This window comes from Lithobates pipiens, unplaced genomic scaffold (genome assembly GCF_037356315.1).
Source record: "Lithobates pipiens isolate NorthernLeopardFrog02 unplaced genomic scaffold, aLitPip1_a1.2 Scaffold_1, whole genome shotgun sequence".
Lineage (NCBI taxonomy): Eukaryota > Metazoa > Chordata > Amphibia > Anura > Ranidae > Lithobates > Lithobates pipiens.
This window is the reverse complement of record NW_027507685.1, coordinates 223,726,249-223,754,211: the sequence shown is the minus strand read 5'-3', so window position 1 is coordinate 223,754,211 and position 27,963 is coordinate 223,726,249. Positions and strand designations below refer to the sequence as shown.

At 44.8% G+C, this 27,963-nt stretch overlaps 1 protein-coding gene and 1 pseudogene across 1 annotated transcript in view; both read right to left on the bottom strand.

Annotated features, from left to right (window-relative positions):
* Positions 1 to 15,202, bottom strand: part of LOC143983616 (carnitine O-acetyltransferase-like) — a gene marked incomplete at its 3' end in the record, with an annotated part of 48,769 nt that extends 33,567 nt beyond the window's left edge. Inside the window, 2 exon segments of the mRNA XM_077483537.1 lie at positions 3,473 to 3,703; positions 15,039 to 15,202. Of these exon segments, the coding sequence (XP_077339663.1) occupies positions 3,473 to 3,703; positions 15,039 to 15,083 (276 nt within the window).
* On the bottom strand, positions 2,648 to 2,732 carry LOC143989482 (U2 spliceosomal RNA; annotated as a pseudogene).
* Positions 15,203 to 27,963: the final 12,761 nt, after the last annotated feature.

Here is a 27,963-nt window from a genome sequence, read left to right as displayed (position 1 = left end):
TCAACAAGGGGGCACACAGCATTTGGAAAATATGCTCTAACCCTTCCCTATTGAAAACAAAAAGCTTTGGCTATAGATACACAACATTTCTAGTCAACAGTTATCTTGACTCCTCAAGGCAGGAGGTCATAGCCAACTCCAAAGGACATCCTGTTTCTTTTCCTTCCCTTCTCCAATACTCTTTCCTCATCTCTGTCTCAAAATTTCATAACTCTCCACTTCTTTCTTCCTCTACTTCAGGCATTCTCAACCAGGGTTCCTCTAAAGCAGTGATGGTGAACCTTGCCACCCCAGATGTTTTGGAACTACATTTCCCATGATGCTCCACTACACTGTAGAGTGCCTGAGCATCATGGGAAATGTAGTTCCAAAACATCTGGAGTGCCAAGGTTCACCATCACTGCTCTAGAGGTTATTAGAGTTTCCTTGAGCAGTGGCTGATTCATCTCTCATCTGATACCTGCATAGTTCTAGGGCCAATGCAGATCCAGCAGCAATTGACGTCTTTAAGGATGGCTTTTCTTCACACTGTAATCTAATTAACCAGTAAATTCCCACCGACCACCACCGTTAAGGGTCATTCTTTCCAAGGACCACCACCACTATAAGGGTCATTCTTTCCAGGGACCACCACCATCATAAGGGTCATTCTTTCCAGGGACCACCACCATCATAAGGGTCATTCTTTCCAGGGACCACCACCATCATAAGGGTCATTCTTTCCAGGGACCACCACCATCATAAGGGTCATTCTTTCCAGGGACCACCACCATCATAAGGGTCATTCTTTCCAGGGACTACTACCATAAGTGTCATTTTTCCACCAAGCACCACCACCATGCTGGTCATTTTTCCACCGACCACCACCACCATAAAGGGTCACTCTTTCCACTGACCTCCACTAAAAAAGGGCATTCTTCTCATTGGCCACCAAAGTAAAGGGCTATCTTATCATGAAGATCCCATGAATTATACACAATCTTTTAACTGACCTCCAATGCAAGATACATTCTTCCTCCCACCAAATATAGATATAATCACATTTATCTTTATTCTTTTACCTATTTCATCTACAAACTTACTGATCACTCTAATGAATATGAGCTGTAGATATAATTATAGCAGGGTTCCCCGAGACCTGAAAATTATTTCAAGGGTTCCACCGGAGTAAAAAGGCTGAGAAAAGCTGTTCTATTTACTCATCTATTGTCTCTCTTCCCCACTTATCAAGTTCAAAAAGCTATGCCTTTCAAAGCTTCCTTAAAGGTCATCCTTTTGAGATACACTATTTTAGTGTCCATATGTAATCTGAGATTGTTAGATGCTTGGCTCCGTATCCGCTTTCAGAGTCAGTGGCACCAGACTCAGATACTATAATTTTTTATTTATTTGTTACAAGAAAAACAAACTAAGATGCAATCATGTTCAGGAGAATTTAAAAAAATCCAGCTTCCCATGTACATGACTGGATGTTTGAAGTAAACACAAGCTCAGTTCTCACTTTAGCAAATCAGGCTCTGCTGCATACACAGATGTTGGGAACATGCTGATCGTAGGAGACAGCAGGAGTTGCTTTTTCTTTTTTTGAAAAAGCCCATGGCGTGCAAAACACACCCAAAAAACTTCCACCCGGTGCATAAAAAAAAGTGCACACACATAAAGAGTGAAACACTAAAAAGTGCAGACGGGCGTCTGACGTCCTCCACTAGGAAGGACCATACCCTGATCCCCCGGGGCGTTAGGCTCCAGACAGGGACTGAGGTACCAGACTCATCAGTGGTCGTCTAGCCGGAGCCAGACAACCTCCTTTCCCCGGGAGGACTGCCGAAACAGAACCTCCTAGGTACTTGGTACTATGGGGCTTCCCCGAAGGTAGGCCCCCCAATGGAGGTTGGACCAAGCCAGAAGGCCTATGTCCGCCCTCCCACAAGACTTTCAGGATAGGTCCGAAGACCGACACCCTACTCATCAAAACGTGAAGTGACAAACGTGACTCACACAACACAAATAAAATAAATAAAAAGTGAGGAAAGGGATAGTGAAGAGGAGAGTGAAAAAGTGGCCATTGTGCAATACAATGACCAGGCCCTCCGGCCAGGAATCAAAAATTCCTCTGGTCCTAGCCAAAAGGCCGGGCCCTAGAGGCAAGTGTAAAAAAGTGTGTATCTGGTGACGTGACCTAGGTGCGGAATATCAGAGTGCAAAGCACAGTGAACATAAGGCACCCCTGGACTGCTGCTCCAGGGGCACATCACCATGGGCTTTTCAACAGAAGCATCCCCGACCTCCCAGCCCAGGCCACGACAGCCCCCACCCCAGCCAGAAAGGCCTGGAGATCCAGGAGCTTGGTGAGACCCTTTGCCATCAGGTCACACCCTCACTCCCATCACTCCTACCTAACTACATTCGGAAGGTACAGGCCGCCCCCTGCTGGAACAGGAAAACAAACGTTCCCTCCCGAAAAACTGACTGGAGCTAAAGCTGCCACAATCCAAGCCAGAAGGCCAGGGTCCCCTCCCCTGGCGCCGACCAGTGGTTCTCCATCCCCATCAGAAGGCTTCCCTTTCGGCTACGAACCACACCGGGTCACCTTTACACCAGCAGGCTTTGCATAGCAACCGCCCTCCCTGCTCCACCTCGCCGTAGAACAGGGACAGAAGCCAGCGCCACCTACTGGTAACTGATAAGAACAGATACTACACTTGATCTTAGCCAAAAGGCCGAGAAGGAGTTGCTGCCTCAATTAAAACAGCATGTATAAAATTTTTACATTGAGGTCGACTAAGCCTAAAGCCCTAAACTCGCCAAAATCTCCAACCACCTTACTTACGGTGACTGTCCATCAGCAATAGTTAGAGATTTGGATGAGTTGCCTGTTTTCACAGAACACTGGCATTGTATAAACTAAGGTACACGACAAGTTGGCTGTTTTCACAGAACACTGGAGGCCGCCATGTTGGTTAGTATCAGGCGGACTAACAACGTCCACTTATTATATCGTGTACCGTAGTGTATACGCTGCCGGTGTTCTGTGAAAATCTCCAATTATTACTGCTGGACAGTCACAGGATATGTTGTGGTTGGAGATTTTGGAGAGTTGGAGTTTTTTTTGGCAGAACACTGGCCGATGCCACCCGACATTCGGGTCATGTATACTAGGCTTAGGTACTGCTGTACACAGGTTACAGAAAGCAAATTCTGGCTTTTATACTAGTTGTATTTAAAATAACCATTTACAATGATGGGCACCACTCCACACCTAGAGCAGGTACGTTGCTTGGCGTTTTGTATTGTGGCAACATGCATGTAGCCACAATAAACAAGTGCAAACGGACCATTACATGAAACCCTTTTAACCAAAGAAGCAAATTACTTAACAAAGTTCCACAAAGTGCCTCTCTTTAAACAGCAATTGCTACAATAGCCTCATTGGAACATAGTTGTGCCAAGCTGTAAGCTCTTGTGGTCTCACCCAGTTGTCAGTGTGCTCGGCCCTTCGCTGCAGTTGCCTCTCTAGCTCTTCTCCCTGTCCTCCAGGACGTAGGAACTCTTCTACAAGCTCCCGGGTACTCTCCAGCTCCTCATCGCTGACCAGAGGCTGGAGAGAGCGTAGGTAGCGGAACAGAGTTTTCTGCAGATCGGGGACTGGCTGTCGTGGGAGTGAAGTGGGAGAGCTATACCTACGGAGAGAATGGAGGAAAACCTGGTGGGGAAGAGAGCAAGAATGAAATTAATTAGAACATTATTGAGAACATATATTTTTATTGTCTCAGAAAGATGTGCACTACTTTACAGTGAGCCCCTATTCACACCTGAGATGAACGTTTTTCAGGCAATTCGGAGGTCCCATATCAGTACACAACATCAACAGTTCGAGGGTACATGGACCATCCTTATCAAGATAACAGAGTAGCGATTCTGCTTGCCAACTTCATGAAGAGGGACTACATATTCTCAAAAGTTTGTGTACCAACATAGAACTTCACACTGGAGGCATTTTTCATGTGTTTTAGCGCTAAAAATAGTTCCGGTAAAGCACCCAAAAAAAGCCTCATCTGCAATCCCAGTGGGAAAGCCCAAGTGCTTTCACACTTGGGGGGGCTGCCTTGGCAGGACGTCAAAAAAAGTCCTGCAAGCAGCTTCTTTGAGGCACTTTAGCCCATTGAAATCAATGGGCAGCACCACCGAAGGGCCTACAAAGCGCCTCAGCAGTGGCGCTTTGCAGGCACTTCTAACCCTTTATTCGGCCTTTAGTGGTGCTTAAAAGCACCCCGCTAGTGCCCGAAAATTGCCACAAAAACAATGCTTTACCACTGATGCTGGCAATGTGAAAGGGCTCTACCTTTGATGTCAAGTTGGCATTGTTTTTTTTTTTTTTTTATACTTTTTGGGTTTTTATTGCTGCCTGTGTCTGTTGGGGAGAGGTAAAGTATAAATACTCTGATCCCTCCTGTATTGATTTGTATTGCAAGTGTACTGTCTGCCCTCATATTGTAAAGCGCTGCGCAAACTGTTGGCGCTATATAAATCCTGAATAATAATAATAATAATAATAATAATAAAGCCAAAACCCATTTCTTCCAGGTTTGATAGAGTATAAATAGTTTTTTTGTCATTTTTTGTCCAATTGGGAAAATTTCCAAAGTCCTGTAGACCCAGGAAGTGAGAAAATCTTAGCCCCCAATTAAATATTTCCCCTCTACTCTTGTTATTGAGACAACTCAAACATTTTTACAATTTTCCCCTCACTTTCTATTTCAGGGATAATGGTCACCAGGAGAAAATTTAAATGGGGGAATCTTCCCAAGTGGCAGGGGTTGTAAAAATTCTGGAGTGTCAGAAAGACAGAACGTGATGGGAAATCTTTAGACATGTGCAATTCGTTTCGCACGAATCAGAAATTTGTACATTTGTGAGGATCCCAAATATAAATTTTTATGCATACGAATTTTGTACGAAATTTCGTTTACGAATTTCGGATAATTTTATCATAACGAACTTTCGTTATTGTTATGAAAAGTTAACGAAACTAAAAAGGTTAAAAACCCAGTCAGCACAGTACAGGGGTGGTGGGAGCCCCGCTAAATGACCAAATTTATCATAAACTTTTGCTATTGTTCCGAAAATTTTACGAACCTAACGAAAATTCGTATATAGCGTACGAATCCGAATTGAATTTTGGACAGGAATTACGAATTCATTTTAATACGGAACGAAACAAAACAAATTTATTGACGGTGCACATGTCTAGAAATCTTTCAGATGGGGACAACAACAAAAGCACAAATGGGTTATAGAAGGGGAAATGTTTAGAACATCCGTCAAGTTTTTATTAACCTGCGTACCCTTATTTCTTGTCTTAGTATAAATGGGACAAGAAGCGAGGGTAAATTTTCCCTCAAACACAAACAGCAATTAAAAAAAAAAAAAAAAAATAATAACTTTACAGCCATTTTGACTCTAACAAACTTATAAAAAAAAAAAAGTAACAAATATACGGAAAATGTCTAGTAAAGTGGTTGTCAACTTAAGAAATAGGGGCCTCGACTGACACTATCAAGGGGCCACACATAATATTTAGTGTACACTGTAAGACTGCTGTCATGCTAATATAGGGGATCGTCAGAGTCTGGGTATATGCTGGAGTAGATGGTCAAAGTCTAAAAACACGCAGCAAGAGATAGTCAGAATCTGGGGACAATCACGAAGCAGATGAGATGGTCGGCGACTGGGGGCGCGCTACGGGAGGTGGTCCGCGACTGGGGGCGCGCTACGGGAGGTGGTCCGCGACTGGGGGCGCGCTACGGGAGGTGGTCCGCGACCGGGGGCGCGCTACGGGAACGGTTGCAAAAACGAACCAAAAGGCTGCAAGTGGTCACCCTTAGGCCTCATGTAAGTTGATCACTAGGGTTTAGTGGATAATCTGATCTAGGAAAATAGTATACCTTCCGCAAATATCAGCATTCACCAGATCAGAGAAGATGGACACAAAGGGCAAATCACTGCACATGATTGGTGACGCATTTTTATAAATGCAGCGAATGAATACACAACAAACATTATCAATATACTGCGAAATTAGAAGCAGACTAAATCGCAGCAGCTGGTATGTAAATGTTGGCACATGGGCGTTTTTGTTCTTTCCCAGGTAGCTTTGCTGTGCACTGTGTTCTGAACGCTCAGCAGGGGGGAGAGTACTGTACTGAACAATGTAATTATGGGGACAGATGCTGAATGCGGCTGGTTCATGTTCTGTTTTCTTCACCAGCGTCACTCAGAAGAGAAGCGATTGGTTCTCACAGAGCTTGGTCACAGCAAAGCTACTAAGGAACATATAATACCGATGTGTAAATAACCGGACATTAATGGTGGCCGCCCCTCCGCCAGTTCTAATGAACAACAAATGCCAGAATATTCAGGCTTTTCTTTGCGTCCATACAAGTCATTATGAATGCAAAAGCAGCTGGAAGCAACTCAGAAGCAGGTCAAAAGCAACTCCTCTGCAACACAAAAGACAAATTGAATCAACTCAGCAGTACCTGAACATATATTGAGTCTGACTTCTATAGGCCGATGCCTGTGTAAAGTAGATCTAAACCCTAAAGGCTCATTTACATTGACGGCTTGGGGGGGGGGGGGTAATCTGCAGTTTTATAGTCCCATGACCAACTGCCTTAGATGGTGGTACACATGCCACAGGCAACGCACTTCATTTTGTGGCTACAGCACTTTTGATGTGTTTAGCAGGCAGTACCGCCGCCAAGCGCAAGTTAATATGACTTTGGCAAAACTGCGTCTGATGTACATGCATTCAGGGACCTTTCAGTGGTTTAAACAGGCTTCTAGGAGGTGACATGTCAGTCAACTGCCCTCTAAATCCCCTGCTAATCATTTTTCTAAGGTTTAACAGCTTTCAGTCTGGGCCAATTCTGACATTCCTCTCCCACGTGAAAAAAAAAAAAAAAAAAAAAATCTGCATTTATTTGCTAGAAAACGAAATTAGAACCCCAAACATTGTATATTTTTTTTTATGTAAAGGCCCTAGAGCAGGAATCTTCAAACTACGGCTCTCCAGCTGTTGCGGAACTACACATCCCATGAGGCATTGTAAAACTCTGACATTCACAGACATGACTAGGCATGATGGGAATTGTAGTTCCTGAACAACTGGAGGGCCGTAGTTTGAAGACCCCTGCCCTAGAGAATAAAATGGTGGGTGTTGTATATTTATGATACTTGGGCACTGGTTTTTCAAAATATTTTTTAGAAAAAAAATCGTCTAGGGGGTTCCTGTGGTAGATGGCCCAAAGAAATGTGGAAACTGACACAATCTTCTTTTGGGTTATTTATTTGAACCAGAAACAGAGGCTCTCAGTTTAGGATAGAGGGTTAGAATTAAGTTCAGGTACTTTAGACTGCAAAAATGTAAAGTCTCTTATAAAGAAAAATCCAGAGAATAGCAACCGTTTCACAGCTGAGACCTCCTCTCACTAGGCGTAGCAGCCGGTAGGGTGTTAAAGTGGAAGTAAACCCATTGATTTAAACAGTTTAAAAAAAACGGCATGCCGGGAATGCTAACTGCACATTGGCTGTGCTCTCAACCAAACTGTAAAACCACCCAATGGCTGGTGTCGTAACGGATCACATGTGCAGCACCGTGGCAGCTGAAGATTAAACAGAGGCAAAGATGGCAGCTTCCGTGGATGAAAACAATAGGGGAGTTTACTCTAGTAAAGTCTCTGCCACAGACTTGAGCATTACTGAGGCACATAGACAAATTTAAAGAGCTATCATACGGTACTAGTCTCTCAGCCGATCCAGCCATACCGTATGAGTGTAGATCCATGTAGTGTCCTTCAACTAAGCCTCCAGGCTCCTTCAGAGAAGCCAGCCTTGCGCACGGCCTTCTCCTGAAGAGTCCTCCCCTGGGGTTTCTCCAGTTGCTGGGCCTCTCCCTTAGATGAGACGGCACCGGACCACCTTTGGATCAATAGGCCCTGAAATCCATTCAGGCCTGTCCCTGCAGTTGCGTTGCCTCGGGCCAGCCAGCCACCGAGACTTAAAATGCATGGTTCCGCAACCCAGGCCAGGAGGGCCACGGAGCTGGTCAGGAGGACCAGAAGAACCAGACAGACAGAAAATATTCTCTGGAACGAAAAAAAAAAAAAAAAAAAAAACACCACGAAGCACGTGATGTCGGTACCTTAAATACCAAATACCACCTCCCAGAATGCACAGCAGGAGAACACTCCCACTGGGCTGGTTCCGAAAGAACAGTGGCATTCAATAGACCCAGCTAGACTGCGTTCTCAACTCTTGCCAGCGGTGACAGCGACACCTGCGGTCAAAGAGAACCCAGTGCAACCCAGCTAGACTGGTACTGAAACCAGAACTTTAGAAAATTAGCCCCAAAACCCAACTGTGGTTTCAGGAAAGTTAACTTTGAAAAAGACATAGCGCCTACTCATCAGGAGCCAGCACTACATTTAAAATTGCGTACGCTCATGAAACGACGCCAAACTTGGTACCTAAAAACCTCCCTAAGTGATGCTTTAAAAGATCACCAATTTAGAGTTACACAGGAGGTCTGGCGCTAGAATTATTGCTCTCGCTCTGATGTTTGCGGCGATAACTCACATGCTCCATCGACGTTCTGATCACTTTTACCATGTAGGGAATCACCGGCTGAAAACAGCGATATTGGAATTATGGTTTTATCCTCAACCAAGATCCTGGTATAACCTCATCAACCTTAGGCTGCTTATAAATGGCCTAAAGATGGTGACAGGTTAATGTTCGTTAAATCTAGGGGTAGAGGAATATGCTGTAATATTCAACGACTAAGGCTCACACCAAAACGCGTCAGCTGTTTGCTTTTAATTTGTTCATATGTAGCCAATAAATGTTTGCATGAAGGACCGTCTCTTCTCTTATGTAATATTCAACATACTCCTGGCCCTGGCAGGCTTCAGTGCAACATTCTGGGTTGGAGGTGGGCCCTAACCATCCTCACATACAATACAGGACCGAGGTCTTCCATTGTGCGCCATGACATCAGAGTGCGACGTCCAGCCAGAGAGTTGTAGAGAATAAGCGTAGAAGGGCCGGTCACACAGTTTGGAGGAATAGGACCTATTCCTCTAGACTTAATGAGGACTTGCGTGGGGGGGGTTTCGCCAGTCCACTGCAAGGTTATTCTTTTTTTTATAAATCCCAGCGCTCAGTGTATTATAAACAACTGCCATAATTATTTTTCTATAAATTATTATTTTCACATCTTCATCCTTTGTTGCATCTCAGTGCTGCTAATTTCCTACAGTTTCACTCCGCCACTTCCTGTCTACATGCACTTGAAGCAGCTTTGGCTGCATATCATTGCTCTAAGCCGGCTTCCTAAAAGTGGTAATGGTGGACCACGCTACAGGAGGTGGTCAGCGACTGGGCACACACGCTACAGGAGGTGGTCAGCGACTGGGGACACACGCTACAGGAGGTGGTCAGCGACTGGGGACACACGCTACAGGAGGTGGTCAGCGACTGGGGACACACGCTACAGGAGGTGGTCAGCGACTGGGGACACACGCTACAGGAGGTGGTCAGCGACTGGGGACACACGCTACAGGAGGTGGTCAGCGACTGGGGACACACGCTACAGGAGGTGGTCAGCGACTGGGGACACACGCTACAGGAGGTGGTCAGCGACTGGGGACACACGCTACAGGAGGAGAGTTCCGTACGAACGGACTTCGCCATACACAAATGGACTAAGTCAGTTCGTTTTGAACGTGATGACATAAGACGGGACTAAAAAAAAATGAAGTTCAATAGGCAGTAGCCAATAGCCTCCCTTGCGTCGTATTTGGTCCATCGGGCAGATTTGAAACATGTTCTATTTCTAGGTCCGTCTGATTTTTTTTTGGAAAAACGATCGATCGGATTAGCCCACATGCGATCGGAATGTCCGACGGACTGATTCCGTCGGACCTAGTCTGCCGGAAAGTTTGGTTGTGTGTACGCGGCATTAGTCATTACTACTCATCTCCACCATCACAGGATAGAGCTCTCAAATGCTGAGCTCAGAGCTACTGCATCAGAGAAAGAGCTCACTTCTGTGATGGTGGGGCACCAGAAGCAAGTTCACCTCTCCCCCCTCCTTCTCGGCAATCATCTGGGAGACGTCACAGGTCCCAGATGATTGGCAGTCACGGGTTGCGCATGCGCAGTGCGTGCCCAGCTATGAAGCCAGACAATGCCGTTGCTGCAGAAAGGAGGGGGAGACGAGCAGGGCTTCGTTCTAGAGGTCGACCGATATATCAGCCGATATTTGGCGTTTTTTAATTAATCGGCATCGGCCGATTGTGCTGTTAAAAAAGGCCCGTGATATATTCAGCGCGACTTGCAAATGACTTCAGTAATAGAAGTCAGTACAAGTTGCCTGGAGACTTGAGTAAAGTGACTTGTCTCCTCTCTGGGCAGTCTGCCAAGAAAAGATCAAAAAGATACAATATTTACACTTGAATGAATGAATGAACTCAACTCTGTGTGTAGAGTTCTCAGTTTAACCATTTAAAGACAATCTTTTTTGACACTTGATGCTTACAAATAAAAATCCTGCATTTTCTGCTAGAAATTCACTTAGAACCCCCAAAACTTATATATATTTTTTTTAGCAGAGATCCTAGGGAATAAAATAGCGGTTGTTGCAATATTTTATGTCACACGGTATTTGCTCAGCGGTCTTTCAAACTCAATTTTTTGGGGAAAAAATACACAGATAAAAACAAAAACAAAAAAAAAAAAAACAGTAAAGTTAGCCCATTTTTTTTTTTCATCCAAAAGTTTTGATTACCTGTTTTTGTGTATATATATATTTTTCATTCTAAATTATACATACAAGTGAACTATTTGGATGTTTGTTTTGTTTAATAAATGTAAGAAATTTTCTGTATCACTTAAGGCTGCTTTCACACTGGAGCGAGCAGTCGTTGACGGTAAAACGCTGCCAGTTTTAGCGGCGCTTTACCGTCATTTTAGCGGGGCACTTATAATCCAGCTAGCGGCCCAGGAAGGGGTTAAATGTGCCCGCGAAGCGCCGCTGCCAAATCGCATTGCAGGTGCTTCAGCAGCAGTGCCCATTCATTTCAATGGGCAGGAGTGGTGGAGGAGCGGTATACACCACTCAAAAGATGCTGCTAGCAGGACTTTTTTTTTTTTACGTCCTGCCAGCGCATTGCCTCAGTGTGAAAGCACTCAGGGCTTCCACACAGACTGCAGGGGAGCCGTTTTGCAGGCACTTTACAGGCGCTATTTTAAAGCGCCTGAAAAACGCCCCAGTGGGAAAGGTGTCTAACTGTTAGATTTTATGAGATGAAGGGGAAAAAATAAATAAATAATCGGCCTAACATATCGGCCCAAAAAAAAAATCTGCATCATATATCGGCCGTGGCGATTTCTAAATATCGGCATCGGCCAGAGAAAAACCCATATCGGTCGACCTCTACTTTGTTCCCCTGCATCGTTGGACCCTGGGACAGGTAAGTGTCCGATTATTAAAAGTCAGCAGCTGCAGTATTTGTAGCTGCTGACTTTTATTTTTTATTTTTTTTTAAGCGGAACTCCGCTTTAACGTCCTGGCTTCAAGAGGTATGTAAATGGCCTACACATATAGCAAAGACCATTATTTAACTTTGGTCAGAGCTTCATAGTTTATTTTTATCTACAGACGCCCCTTACTTGCATAGGAAGATTTTTTTGTAAAAGGTCAACCAACCCCCTAAAGCCCCATACACACTATCAGATTGTCTGCTGATTTTTTCCTTCAGGTTTACCAAAACCATGTAGTACAAGGGCCTGCCTGATTGCATACAAATGGAACCCCCTAAGGTTTGGCCTCATATTATATGGTTTTGGTAAATCTGATGGGAAAAAAAAAAAAAACAGACAATCTGATAGTGTGTATGGGGCTTTAGGCTTACTATGGCAGGATCAACAGGAAATATTTTGACAAATGCTGCAGATTTTAAAAGATAGAAACAATTTTTTAAATGACAGTATACTACTGAGCCAATGCCTAGATTTTGGATCTACTTTTAGGATAGGTTCACATCTATGCGTTGTGTGAACCCATTAAAGCTGAACTCCATAAAATAATCAAAAGTGCTCTTGCAGAGGGACCTTTACCAAAAACTGCCTATGCAGATAAGGTGAGTCTGTAAATAAAAACAAACTGTGCAGCTCTGATTAAAGTTGAATAATACCCTTGCTAAAGATGTAGGCCATTCATGTACCTCTCTCCCTTCTATTGTTTTATTCCATCCACGGTGGTGTGAAAACCATTAAGTGAACAAAAAGGTGCATGTGAATACACAAAAAAGTGCCTTTAGGATGTGCTTTGTCCACCCCTCGAATGGGTAGGGCCTTACCCTGAACCCCCAGGGTGCAAGGCTCCTGACAGGGACAAGGTTTCAAATTTGGTCCACCTAGTCAAAAGGCCTGGCAGACCCCTCTCTTTGTAGCCAGACAAAGCTGACCACCAATTACTAGGTCAAGGGGCTCTACCAAAGTGAGACTCCCACCAGGTTCAGGGGAGGAAGGAATCTAAATAGCCACACATCCTCCCCCTAGACTTCAGGGCAAGCCAGAGGACTCACACCCTCTGTTCCAGTGAAAAAAAAAAAAAAAAAAAAACACACACAAAAGTGAAATGTGACAAACGGGAGGAGAAGAAATAATTTTAATATATAGTGGCTGTGCAATGTGCACTGGATAGGCCCTGAGGCCTGGTAGCAAAAATTGCCCCAGACTTAGTCAAAGGGTCTTGCCCGTGGAGGTGTAGTACTCCCAGGATGTTGCTAAGTGAGGCCTAGTCATTACTGCTCACTTCCTCCATCCCAGGTGGAGGTGAGCTGTAACAACTAGGCCTCACATAGCAACATCATAGCAAAGCCCTGGGGGCATTCGGTTCGCTTTCAGATAAAAGTGGTCTCTGCGGCAGATTCGCCGCAAGATTACTTTGATCGGTGGCGGGAGAGGGGGCTCTCCGGTGCCCCCCGCCCCTTACCATAGCCATCGATAACGATAGGGTCCTGTGTCCCGTTAGGTATGGAGACTAGTGAGGGGGGAGATGGCTCCCACATGTCTCCATACCATTGCAGGGCGGAAGCGCCGTCAAAACGTCACGTGCCCAAAAGAGACTTTTTAAATGCCATTTAATTTTTTAAAGATCTGGTCTTTTTGACCCCAGATCTCATATTTAAGAGGTCCTGTCATGCTTTTTTTCTATTACAAGGGATGTTTACATTGTGTAAACAGTGTAAAAAAAAAAAATTTTTTTTTTATATAGATTTTATTATTTTATTTTTTTTCAAACACGCCCTGTCCCGCCGAGCTCGCATGCAGTAGCGAACGCATATGTAAAACGGTGTTCAAACCACACAAGTGAGGTATCGTCGCCATTGTTAGCAATAATTCTAGCCCTAGACCTAAACAGTTTTTAACTTGTAAACAACAAATCTCATAAAGAGGCTCGGTCCTTAAGTGGTTAAAGTCTAGAAGACCAAAAATGCGTGAATCTGCCCCAAAGGAGCTCTTGTACTTTTTCAAGCTTCAAGCGACAGGCGATACAACGCTCAGGTGTGAATAATTGGGGGTTCTTCATGTTGCGCGCTCTTGTGCTTCGCATGACAAAACTCTAAGGTTTTTAATGCAGGATTGCTGGTATTGCATTGTACATGATGGCGTCAGAGTACGACTGATGGACAAGCTCTGTAGAGAAGCGGCAAGGGGGGAAAGGTTGCTAACATAAGAGGAAGCCTGCGGGAGCGAGAGATGAGGTAAATGAAGCAGCATTTAAAAAGGAACATTTTTTGAGGTACTTTTGAACAACATTCGTCAAGTCATCAATTGTACTCATGAGAATGTCCACACAATGTCTGTATGAACGTGTGTTTGAAAAATGACTAGCTTTGGGGCTCCTTCAGACTAAGGATGAGCTCCGGCGTGTTCGCATGGTCCACATGCAGAGCCCGCCAGGAAGTCGGCGCTGCGCTAATCACAGGCAGGGAGACATTACCCCGATCTCTGCAGCCGCACATCGGGGCAATGTCTCACTGCCTGTGATTAGCGTTGCGCCGACTTCCTGGTGGGCTCTACACATGTTCTATGCAAACACGCCTGAGCTCATCCCTACTCACCACCTGTGCAACCCACCTACCTGGTTCATCGATACCTACTCTAACTTGCTGGATACAAGTTTTATTACTATGCCATTTATACTGTTGGTTGTCTTTCCATCCTCAGCAGCTACGTTCCAACTGTCTAACATCTTCTAGGTAATTACAGGAGTTCTCGCTAGGTTTTGTGTATATTTTTTGTAATAAAAATCTATTAAAAAGTGAAAAGCAACCCACCACACATTGCTTTTTAGGAGGTTGCTGCACATCAAAACAAGCCCTAAGAAGCCACAAACACCCAGGGCTTCTTCTAGGAAGCAGGCCCCAATGTGGTAGAACTACAAGTACCAGCATGCCTTGCTAGACCCCTGGGGTGCTGCAGAGTTGTCCAGCAATCGTATTGGGTACTCCAACCCTCTTTCATGTTACAAAAGGTGGAAAGGCAATTGGGTGCTGTAACCCACAGCAACCAGAGCCAGGTTACTAAATGACAAGGCAGTAAAGGCAATGGATGCTGTAACTCACAGCAACAAGAGCCCAGCTTTGTCTGCTGACAAGTTTGGCTCTGAGTAGTTGCTAGGAACGAATAAACAATCGTTCTCGGAGTTGCCGGAAACGATGAGGGCCCTAACACAACACAGCACCTGTGTGTAAACTTTGCTCAAGCTGCAGACCGTCACATCTCTCTGCAGCACATTAAAGCCAAAGAGTCCAGCTAATCTGAAGTGACATGCCGCAGCAGATGGCTGTATGCAATGCTCTGCCCTTCATTACTAGAAGAGGGGGGGGGGGGGTAAAAGTTGCAACGCTCTGCAGGTGTTTATACAAACAATAACAAGCAATGAGGAAACCCTGCAGGATTCTCACCGTGGCCCTGAGGGGGGCTGCGTAGTACATCAGATTTCGGAGCATGGTGCCAGCTGCCCCCCCTCCCCTCCTGGACACAGACAAAGCTGCCCCTGGGGGTAGTAGAGTACGACTGGAAGTGTTGCTGGGGAGGGAAGGGCCTGAGTGTCATGGGAGGGACACATCCACACTTCCTGCTGCTGGGTGGAGTCCCATGTGTTCAGAGTTTGTATACGTGTGGAGGAGCATGGAGGGGGCTGAGTCCTCCCTGACAAGTAGAACATTACTTCCAGGGACACTGTGCTGCTGTGACTATGATGACAATATGTCCCCAGGGCTGCTGATATATGAACTGCTTCCAATTCTGACATTTCTCTCATACATGTAAAAATCTGCATTTTTTTTTTTTTTTTTTTGCTGGAAAATTACTTTACTGTTTTTAACCACTTGAAGACAGAGCCTTTTTCTAAAATTTGTTGTTTACAAGTTAAAAACAGTTTTTTTTTGCTAGAAAATTACTTAGAACCCCCAAACACATATATATATATATATATATATATATATATATGCGCAGCAATTTTTTGAACACTTTTTTGGGGAAAAAAACAGTTTCATGCTTTAAAAAAAAAACATTAAACATTTTTTTTTTTTTTTTTTTTTTTTAAAGCCAGCAGCTACAAATACTGCAGCTGCTGACTTTTAAAATAGTGACACTTACCCGCCCAGTGCGCCCGCGATGTCGGCACCCGAAGCCGATCTCTTGATCGTCTCTCGGGTGCTGCCGCCGCCATCTTGGGTATGGGAATCAGGAAGTGGAGCCTTTCGGCTTCATTTCCCGATTCCCTACTGCGCATGCGCGAGTCGCGCTGCGCAATAAGGATAGTCCCCGCTGTCTCTGGGATCCGTGTGTTTCCCAGCAGGCAGCGGGGGACTTGCGGAAAGGGGCGTACCTTCTGCAGAATCTACGCCGGAAGTGGGTGCAGATACCTGTACTGTACAGGTACCTGCACCCCCCTCCCCCCTGAAAGGTGCCAATTGTGGCGCCGGAGGGGGGGAGGATTCCAATGAGCGGAAGGTCCACTTTAGGGTGGACCTCCGCTTTAAATAATTGTACTGGTTACATGTTTTGAGTTACAGAGGAGGTCTAGGGCTAGAATTAATTTCTATCGCTCTAACATTCGCGGCGATACCTCAAATTTGTGGTTTGAACACCATTTTCATATGTGGGCGGGACTTATGTATGTGTTTGCTTCAGTGTGCGAGCTCATTCATGGGGACAGGGGGCACTTTACATTTTATTTTATTTTTTTATTGTTAATTTTAATTTTTTTAGTTTGACATTTAAAAAAAAATAAAACATTTTTGATCACTTTTATTCCTATTACAAGGAATGTAAACATCCCTTGTAACAGGAATATGTCTCGATCGGTCTTTTTTACAGTGAGATATGGGGTCAATAAGAACCCACATCTCACCTCTAGGCTGGGAAGCCTTTTTTTTTAATGCAGAGGCCAGGCGTGAGGTCATGACATCACGCCCAGCCTCTGAACGATCATAGAGACTCCGGCGACCATCTGGTACGCCGAAAATCTCTATGATCACCATCCGGGGCCGGCGGATCCCTTCTCCGACTCTCCAATGGAAGCGGTGAGTCGGTAAAAGCACAGGAGGGCGGTGGGAGGGGGGGGACATCCCCTCCCGCTGCCCGTAAGAACGATCAAGCAGTGGAACAACCGTTATGATCGTTCTTATGGTATAGGGAATCACTGGCTGAAAAAGCTGATATTTGAATGATGCCTGTAGCTAGCGTATATGTCCTTGACTTTCCGGGGCTATATCTGAATGATGCCTGTAGCATCATTCAGATATAGCCCCGGAAAGTCATGGACGTCCCTGGACGCCCTCCCGGCGTGAAGTGGTTAAGGACTGAGCCTCTTTTTAAGATTTGTTGCTAGAAAATTTACTTAGAAAAAAATGTATGTTTGGGGGTTCTAACACCATAGAGAATAAAATGGCGGTCGTTGCAATACTTTCTGTCACACCGTATTTGCGCAGTGGCCTTACAAGCGCACTTTTTTTCTTGAGAAAATACACTTTTTTAAATTAGAAAATAAGACAACAGTAAAGTTAGCCCAATTTTTTTATATACTGTGAAAGATAATGTAGTAAATTGATACCCAACATGTCACGCTTCAAACTTTTACCCTTAAAAATCTCCATAGGCGATGTTTAAAAAATTCTACAGGTTGCATGTTTTGAGTTACAGAGGACGTCAAGAGCTGGAATTATTGCTCTCACTCTACCGATCGTGAAGATACCTCACATGTGTGGTTTGAACACCGTTTTCATATGCGGGGTGCTACTCACGTATGCACTCGCTTCTGCACGCGATCTCAGATGGGACGGGGCGCGTTTAAAAATTTATTTTTTTCTTATTTATTTTACCTTTTATTTTTTATTTTTACACTGTTCTTTTAAAAAAACTAAATGTGGCACTTTTATTCCTATTACAAGGAATGTAAACATCCATTGTAATAGAAATAAGCATCTCAGTACCTCAGATCTTATATTTACACAAAAATGCAATAAAAATTTTTTTTAAAAATATTGTCACTTAAAAAAAAAAAACGCTCTTTAAGAGCTATGGGCGGAAGTGACGTTTTGACGTCACTTCCGCCCTGCAATGATATGGAGACGGGTGGGAGCCTTCTTCCCCTTACTCGTCACCATACCCAGCAAGGAAGAGGATCCGTTCGCCTCCGCTGCTGCTGACGGCTCTGTTAAGCGGCGGAGGGCACCAGAGCGCAGCAGGGGGTGGGGCCTCTCCCGCCGCCGGTAAAAGTGATCTTGTGGCGAATCCACCCTTGAGACCACTATTTTTTCGAAAACGCCAGACCGCGGGCCAAAGAAGAAGATACCGGGGTTATGGCAGCTATCTGAATTTTCCTTTTCAAAGTTAGGACGTATATCGGCGTGCGGCGGTCCAGAAATGGTTAAGCAGAGCCCATGGAAAATAAAATGGTTGTTGCTGCAATTTTTTTATGTCATAAGATATTTGCGCAGCATTTTTTTTTTTTTTTTAATGCAAATTTTTGGAAAAAATACTCTTTAACTACTTCTCTCCCATAGGACGTCCATGGACATCCTCTGGGTTTCAGTAGTTATAACAAGATGATGATGCCAGCACCTACAAGCATCATCCCTTATTGATCTTTTCAGCCAGCGATTCCCTATAATGCAGTAGTGATCTGGGTAGCTAATTGGACACTCAATTACTTCTGCACGTGGTGGAAGGGGGCTCTACCGTCCTATAGTGGAGGCTGGGAGCGATGCGGCAATGGCCCATAGCCCCAAGTCTCTGCAGGGGTCCCCAAGGGGAGGGGAGGCTCTCTGGGGACCCTGATTTTATGGGGGGCTCTCTGGGGACCCTGATGTAAGTGGGGGGCTCTCTGGGGACCCTGATGTAAGACAGGGAGATTTCTGCAGCATATTTTTGGCAAGTACAGAATCCCAGTATATACAGAATAATATGCAAAGTGGTTGGAGGGAAGCTTTAGAATGGCAAAGATGTTTTTATTACAAAATTATGTGAGCAGATTGCAGTTCCTCTTTAATTAAAAAGTCAAATATAATACAATTATGTATAAAAATCTAAATGTTTTTTAAAAACTGTAATTTTTGTTTTATGGCCAAGTGCATCCTGCATTTTTGGTTTCGGCACCAAAATTTTCATTCAGTGCACCTCTAGTAGATAGTCACTTCAGGTTCCGCCTCTTTGTTTATCTGGTCGCCAGCAGCCAGAAAAGCAGCCGACAGCATTGGAGGCTAGAGGAGAGACCTGTCACGGCCCATGCTGTCACTAGGGATGTTGTTCATTCCTTGTGATAGCAATAAAGTTAATCTAAAAAAAAAATATTATTTTGTAGAAAATAAATAATGCAAATGCAAAATTTTCTCCCCCACACATATGTAAACGGTGATCAAATCACACATGTGAGGTATTGTCGCGAACATCAGAGTGAAAGCAATAATTCTAGCACCAGACCTCATGTGCAACTCTTAACCGGTAACCTGCACCTGCGTTTAAAGCGTCGCCTATGGAGAATTTTAGGCTCTGTAGTTTGCCGCTATTCCACCGGCAGACACAATTTTACATGACATGTTAGGTATCTATTTACTCGGTGTAACATCATATTTCACATTATACATAAACATTTGGTTAACTTTTTTTTTTTTTTTATTCATGAAAGTGTTTTTTTAACCAGTTGCCGACCGCCGCACGCCGATGTACGTCGGTAGAATGGCACGGGCAGGCATAAGGACATACATGTACGTCCCTTGCCTCCCTCGGGTCGGGGGCCCGATCGGGCCCCCGCCCGGTGCCTGCGGCGGTCGGTTTTCGTCCGGGAGCGATCCGGGACGAGGGGGCGGCCATTCATTCATGGCCACCCCCTCGCGATCGCTCCCGACGAATAGAAATCCCCGGTGACATCACTTCCTCTCCTGTAATGTAAACACAGGAGAGGAAGTGATGTATTCTCTCCTCCGTGTCGGTATTTTTCGTTCCGACACGGAGGAGAGCGGATCAGTGAGTTGCACCAACACTCTACACACACAGTAGAACATGCCAGGCACACTCACACCCCCCCTTTACCCCCCGATCACCCCCCCAATTACCCCTGCCCCCCAGTCACAGTGACACCAATGTCATTTTATTTTATTTTTTTGCATTGGTGTCATTTGTGACTGTAATAACTGTTAGGGCAGTTAGAGTTAGCCCCCTTTAGTTCTAATGTACCCCCCTAACCCCCCCAATAAAGGTTTAACCCCGTGATCACCCCCCGTCGCCAGTGTCACTAAGGCTGGGTTCACATTGCAGCGGTTTATGAGAACGAATGTGATTCGCACCGCACTGCAGTGCAAATCACATCCGATCTCTGTGCGATTCGAGTTCAGCCATTCGCCGCACCCGCCGCACATTCGCACGGGACCCTTTTTTTGGCCCGCAGCAGAATCGGATCGCATGGGTGTTCACACCATGCGATCCGAGTTTGCAGATCGCACTGCGATATGCGAACTGATCTGGGGGTGTCAGTAACATTTCACTGACACTCCCAGCAGTTCGCATAGGGCAGTGTGAACTGCCGCCGGGAGGCATGCGATGCGGGAACCCGCCGCGGATTCGCGGCGTTTCCGCATCGCTCCAGTGTGAACCCAGCCTAATAAGCGATCATTTTTCTGATCGCCGTATTAGTGTCACAGGTGACGCTAGTTAGGCAGGTAGGTATTTAGGTTCGCCGCAGCTTTTTATAGCGCCAGGGACCCCCATATACTACCGCATAAAGCCCCCTGATTGCCCCCTAGTTAACCCTTTCACCAGTGATCACCATATAACTGTTACAGGTGACGCTGGTTGGTTAGTTATTTTTTTATAGTTTCAGGGCACCCGCCATTTATTACCTAATAAAGGTTTAACCCCCTGATCACCCGGCGGGTGTCATTTGTGACTAATAACTGTTAGGGCAGTTAGGGTTAGCCCCCTTTAGTTCTAAGGTACCCCCCTAACCCCCCCAATAAAGGTTTAACCCCGTGATCACCCCCCGTCGCCAGTGTCACTAAGGCTGGGTTCACATTGCAGCGGTTTATGAGAACGGATGTGATTCGCACCGCACTGCAGTGCAAATCACATCCGATCTCTGTGCGATTCGAGTTCAGCCATTCGCCGCACCCGCCGCACCCGCCACACCCGCCGCAAATTCGCACGGGACCCTTTTTTTGGCCCGCAGCAGAATCGGATCGCATGGGTGTTCACACCATGCGATCCGAGTTTGCAGATCGCACTGCGATATGCGAACTGATCTGGGGGTGTCAGTAACATTTCACTGACACTCCCAGCAGTTCGCATAGGGCAGTGTGAACTGCCGCCGGGAGGCATGCGATGCGGGAACCCGCCGCGCATTCGTGGCGTTCCCGCATCGCTCCAGTGTGAACCCAGCCTAATAAGCGATCGTTTTTCTGATCGCTGTATTAGTGTCACAGGTGACGCTAGTTAGGCAGGTAGGTATTTAGGTTCGCTGCAGCTTTTTATAGCGCCAGGGACCCCCATATACTACCGCATAAAGCCCCCTAATTGCCCCCTAGTTAACCCTTTCACCAGTGATCACCATATAACTGTTACAGGTGACGCTGGTTGGTTAGTTATTTTTTTATAGTTTCAGGGCACCCGCCATTTATTACCTAGTCTCACTAGTGTACCCCTAAATTTAGGGGTGTCTACTTTCCAAAATGGGGTCATTTGGGGGGGGTTTGTGCCATCTTGGCATTTTATGGCCTTCAAAACTGTAACGCCCTTAGAAAGCCTGAAGGCGGTGCTTGGTTTTCGGGGCCCCGTACGCGGCTAGGCTCCCAAAAAGTCCCACATATGTGGTATCCCCGTACTCAGGAGAAGCAGCAGAATTTATTTTGGGGTGTCATTTCACATATGCCCATGGCATGCGTGAGCAATATATCATTTAGTGACAACTTTGTGAAAAAAAAAAAAAAGTTTGTCATTTTCCCGCAACTTGTGGCAAAATATAAAATATTCCATGGACTCAACATGCCTCTCAGCAAATAGCTTGGGGTGTCTACTTTCTAAAATGGGGTCATTTGTGGGGGTTTTGTGCCATCTTGGCATTTTATGGCCTTCAAAACTGTAATAGGTAGTGAGAAGTGAACTCAAAAATTTACGCCCTTAGAAAGCCTGAAGGCGGTGCTTGGTTTTCGGGGCCCCGTACGCGGCTAGGCTCCCAAAAAGTCCCACATATGTGGTATCCCCGTACTCAGGAGAAGCAGCAGAATTTATTTTGGGGTGTCATTTCACATATGCCCATGGCATGCATGAGCAATATATCATTTAGTGACAACTTTGTTAAAAAAAAAAAAAAAAAAAAAAAAAGTTTGTAATTTTCCCGCAACTTGTGGCAAAATATAAAATATTCCATGAACTCAACATGCCTCTCAGCAAATAGCTTGGGGTGTCTACTTTCTAAAATGGGGTCATTTGTGGGGGTTTTGTGCCATCTTGGCATTTTATGGCCTTCAAAACTGTAATAGGTAGTGAGAAGTGAACTCAAAAATTTACGCCCTTAGAAAGCCTGAAGGCGGTGCTTGGTTTTCGGGGCCCCGTACGCGGCTAGGCTCCCAAAAAGTCCCACATATGTGGTATCCCCGTACTCAGGAGAAGCAGCAGAATTTATTTTGGGGTGTCATTTCACATATGCCCATGGCATGCATGAGCAATATATCATTTAGTGACAACTTTGTTAAAAAAAAAAAAAAAAGTTTGTAATTTTCCCGCAACTTGTGGCAAAATATAAAATATTCCATGAACTCAACATGCCTCTCAGCAAATAGCTTGGGGTGTCTACTTTCTAAAATGGGGTCATTTGTGGGGGTTTTGTGCCATCTTGGCATTTTATGGCCTTCAAAACTGTAATAGGTAGTGAGAAGTGAACTCAAAAATTTACGCCCTTAGAAAGCCTGAAGGCGGTGCTTGGTTTTCGGGGCCCCGTACGCGGCTAGGCTCCCAAAAAGTCCCACATATGTGGTATCCCCGTACTCAGGAGAAGCAGCAGAATTTATTTTGGGGTGTCATTTCACATACGCCCATAGCATGTGTGAGCAATATATCATTTAGTGACAACTTTGTGTAAAAAAAAAAAAAAATTTTTTTTTTTGTCATTATTCAATCGCTTGAGGCAAAAAAATAAAATATTCAATGGGCTCAACATGCCTCTTATCAGTTTCCTTGGGGTGTCTACTTTCCAAAATGGGGTCATTTGGGGGGGTTTTGTACTGCCCTGCCATTTTAGCACCTCAAGAAATGAGATAGGCAGTCATAAACTAAAAGCTGCGTAAATTCCAGAAAACGTACCTTAGTTTGTAGATGTGACAACTTTTGCGCAAACCAATAAATATACAATTATTGACTTTTTTTTTACCAAAGACATGTGGCTGAATACATTTTGGCCTAAATGTATGACTAAAATTGAGTTTATTGGATTTTTCTAATAACAAAAAGTAGAAAATATCATTTTTTTTCAAAATTTGCGGTCTTTTTACGTTTATTTCGCAAAAAATAAAAATCGCAGAGGCAATCAAATACCATCAAAAGAAAGCTCTATTTGTGGGAAGAAAAGGACGCAAATTTTGTTTGGGTACAACATTGCATGACCGCGCAATTACCAGTTAAAGCAGCGCAGTGCCAAAGTGTAAAAAGACCTCTGGTCATTTACCAGCAAAATGGTCCGGTCTGAAAGTGGTTAAGGGGAACTTGCCCTCTAATGATTATACCTACCTATAATAAGGCTTACCTATAGGTACAGTAAATATATTTAGTTTAGCAGATATTTACTTTAGTGATGTCATTGGCACATGCGCACTGTGCTCTCAATGGACGGCGTGGCATCCATAGAGAACGCCACGCCACGGGAGTGACATCATCGCAGCTTGGCCAGTCAATCAGCCGTAGCCCACGAACCTGGAAGGAAGACCGGGTAAAGATGGAGGCCCCCGAGGAGCCGTGACAGCAGTCCACTGGAGCGCTTTGTTTTCAGGTAAGCCTTTCATAACGTGCTAGTATGCAACACATACTAGCACATTATGCTCTTAACTTGCAGGGGGAAGATATTTTTGTTTTCTTTTTTGCGGTTTACTACTGCTTTAATGAGAATTGGCTGAAAAGAACAGTACTAAGATCATGGTTGTACGCAAAGCCATGATCCCAGTATAATCACCTCAATGCGAGGCCGTATATATACGTGAATACACATTATTGAGGTGGTTAAAGAAAAAAACGTATTAGAAATTATTTTATGGGTATACAAAAGAAACAGATCAGCTTAGAGGCTCATTTAGATGCATGCACGTGCGTGTTTTTTTATTATTCAGTGTTAGGAGTGTGTAGTCATGCGTCAATGTACGTTTAATTTTTGCATTAACCACTTCAGCCCTAGAAGGATTTACCCCCTTGACCGGAGCACTTTTTGCGAAATGGTACTGTGCCGCTTTAACTGACAATTGCGTGGTCGTGCGAGGTTGCTCCCAACAAAATGTATGTCCTTTTTTTTTCCCCCCACAAATAGAGCTTTCTTTTGGTGGTATTTGATCGCCTCTGCGGTTTTTATTGTTTGCGCTATAAACAAAAAAAAGAGACCATTTTAAAAAAAAAGCAATATTTTTTACTTTTTTCTATAATAAATATCCCCAAAAAAATCTAAAAAAATAATTTCTTCCTCAGTTTAGGCCGATATATATCCTTCTACATATTTTTGGTAAAAAAAATTTGCAATAAGCATATATTTGAATTGCGCGAAAGTTATAGCGTCTACAAAATAGGGGACAGATTTATGGCATTTTTATTATACTTTTTTTTCTTTAATAGTAATGGCAGTGATCTGCGATTTTTATCGTGACTGCGTCATTATGGCGGACACATCGAACGCTTTTGACATTATTTTGGGACCATTGTCATTTATACAACGATCAGTGCTATAAAAATGCACTGATTACTGTGTAAATGACACTGGCAGGGAAGGAGTTATACACTAGGGGCGATCAGGGGGTTAAGTGTGTCCTAAAGAGTGATTCTAGCTGACAGAGATCACTGCTCCCGATGAAAGGGAGCAGTAGATCTCTGTCATGTTGCTAGGCAGAACAGGGAAATGCTTAGTTTACATAGGCATCTCCCCATTCTGCCGCTCCGTGACACGATCGCGGGCCCCCGGCGGACATCAAGTCCGTGGGACCCGCGGGTATTGTCACAGAGAATGCGGCAGGCGCACGTGCACCCACAATGCCACGATTTAAAAGGGACGTACCTGTACGCTCATTTGCCCAGCGGTGTCATTGTGCTGACATACATCGTCGTGCGCTGGTCGGCAAGGGGCTAATATGTGTTAAGCTACATCCACCCAACAGTTTATCTGCGGCCTGTGCTTAATATTTGCAGCATGCTTTTTCGTGATTGAAAATGCAGAGATGCGAAGGGGGTCTTATTTTCGAAGCTTAAAGTGGAACTAATGTTGACAAATAAAAAAACTGTGAGCAGGCAGGCTTTTTAATGAAGAAGAGACATGCAATGCTTGTTCTGCAAGGAAATACACTAACCTGCCTGTTCATTTGTACATCCCCTGTAGAATGTACACTGAGTTGTGCATGCGCAGTTCAGTTTACATCTCGGCATACTGCCTGTTTGCTGGGATGACTGCCATGACAGCCAATCAGTTCAGCTTAGGACCAGCACCCAGACAAAAACACACCTCCACCTTCCAGCCATATGGCGGTTACATTCTTTTGCTGGCTGCTGTCTTCTTCTCCCCAACTACTTCCAGGTGTTGGGTTTTCTGCCTCTTGATTAGCCGATGGGGAATGATAAAAGAAAAATAAAGGGATCTACAAACCCCTTCCCCCTGCGCAACCTGGAAAATGACTAAACAGTGTAATACAACACAATGTGAAAGTGAAGCAGGAGGTAGTAAAGCTCAAAGGCTTCAAATATATAAAGAAAACAACTGTGATTCCATACTGTGATAATAAAAAAAGTGTTTACAAAAATAATGTTTCAAAGGTAACATACACAAAAAAGTAAGTAAATGAATGAATAAAGTCCAATAGTCCACCACCAAGTGCAAATATTCTTGCATCAGGGGGCATGTGACCCCACATGACGTCAGACGCTGCTGACGAAACGCGTTAGGTCCCGTGATACGTGCTATGTCACTTCCGCCATCAGTTGGAACGCGGATGGCGTCCCTGCCATTTTCTATGGGCATGATTTTCATCTCTATTCTCTAAGTGCAATCTGTAGTTTTAACCATATACCGACCAGCGCACGACAATATAACGTTGGCACAATTATGCGGCTGGGCAAATGGGTATACAGGTACGTCCCCTTTAAGATGCGGCATTTTGGGCGCATGCGCCATGACCATCAGTCCTGCGGACTCGATTTCCACCGGTAACCTGATGATAGTGTAACGGAGCGGAAGAACAGGGAGATGCCAACACAAGGCATTTCCCTATTCTGCCTAGTGACATGACAGAGATCACTGCTCCCTTTCATTGGGAGCAGTGATCTCTGTCATGTGAGTAGTAGCCTCTCTTCCCCACAGTTAAAATCACTCCCTATACACACTTAACCCCTTGATCACCCCCTAGTGTTTAACCCCTTTCCTGCCAGTGTCATTTACACAGTAATCAGTACATTTTTATAGCACGGATCTCTGTATAAATGCCAATGGTCCCAAAATTGTGTCAAAAGTGTCCGATGTGTCCGCCATAGAGTCGTAGTCACAATAGAAATCGCAGTTTGTTGGGGAGGTTGCTATAATCAGATTAGCTCATGGTTAAGAGCTTTTGGGATTCTTTTTGCCAAAGCCTCTGAACTCAACTCAAAAAGTCCATGTGTCCAAGCACAGAGTTTTGAAGCAGTAGATTTTAGAGGCAATCAAAGCTCCACTCCTGGATGCAGAAAGGCAGAAGTTTTGGGCATAAAAAATGCCAAACTCTCCTAAATGCTAGGCGCGTTTAGCACTTTGTATTTTTAGCATTTCAATGGCCAAAATAAACTGAAATTCTGGCCAATGAAATAAACAAAATTGTCAAATGCTGCTAAACTCATCTGAATAGAATTTTTTTTTAAACAGAGTTTAGTGTCACCTTAAGGCCCGGTTCACACCGCTGCGGGGGGAGATCCGGATGTGATTCGCACAGCAAATCACATCCGATCTCCGTAGCGATGCGAGTTCAGCCATACAGATAGTATGGCTGAATTCGCAGCGCTCCCGCAGCAAACTCGCACGGGACCCTTTTTTTGGGTCCGCAACAGAATCGGATCGCATGGGGGTTCACACCATGCGATCCGATTCCTGTGCGAGTCGGCAGATCGCACTGCGATATGCCGACGGATCTGGGGGTGTCATTAACATAACATTGACACTCCCAGCCGTCCGCATAGGGCAGTGTGAACTGCCGGCGGGAGGTGTGCGATGCGGGTAAACGCCGCGGATTCGCGGCATTCCCGCATCGCTATAGTGTGAACCCGGCCTAAAAGGAGAAGAAAAGCCTTATGCCCTGTACACACAGTCAGACATTCCGACCACAAAATCCGTCGGATTTTTTCCGACGGATTTTGGCCAAAACTTGTGTTGCATACACACAGAAAATCTGATCACTCGGAACGAGCTGACGTAAACACGTATGACCAGGGCCGTCTTTAATATTGATTGGACCCTGGGCAAATGTTTTCTTGGGCCCCCCCCAAAATACAATTTTGCTCTCCACCTGCTCTAAGACATACAATAAATAGCAGCTAGACTTAGAAACAGGTTTCCTGTATCAGATCAGGCAGTGGTTGCGATTGGTTGCCAGAGGTTACAGTGTATCTTACTGACTGGTTCCTAGAGGTTACAGCACACATTATGGCTCACTGATTAGTTGTTAGAGGTTACAGCATGATTTCTCCTTGTTGATTGGTTGCTAGAGGTTACTGTACAGTAATACTGCTCACTGATTGGTTGCTAGAGATTACAGAACATCATCTCCTCACTGTAGGGGGCATGATATACATATGAATGCCGCCTTTATTTACATATCTTTGCCGCCGGATGCCGCTATTTACATATGATTGCCGGTTATTTACATGTAAACATAGGGTCTTCAGGTGAGTCATTTGTAAAAAACAACAGGGCAGAGCTGGGCAGCAGTAGTTGCAGCACTTCTCACTGAGATATCAGGACACAGTATGGGGCTGAAACTTCAAGGGGCAAGGGAATTTAAACTGGGATAGTTAGCAAGTATGAGGCAGCTGCTTTGGGCCCCACAACAATGACAGGGCCCAGGGCAGCTGCCCCTTTTGCCCTGCCTTAAAAACGGCCCTGCGTATGACGGGACTATAAAGAGGCCA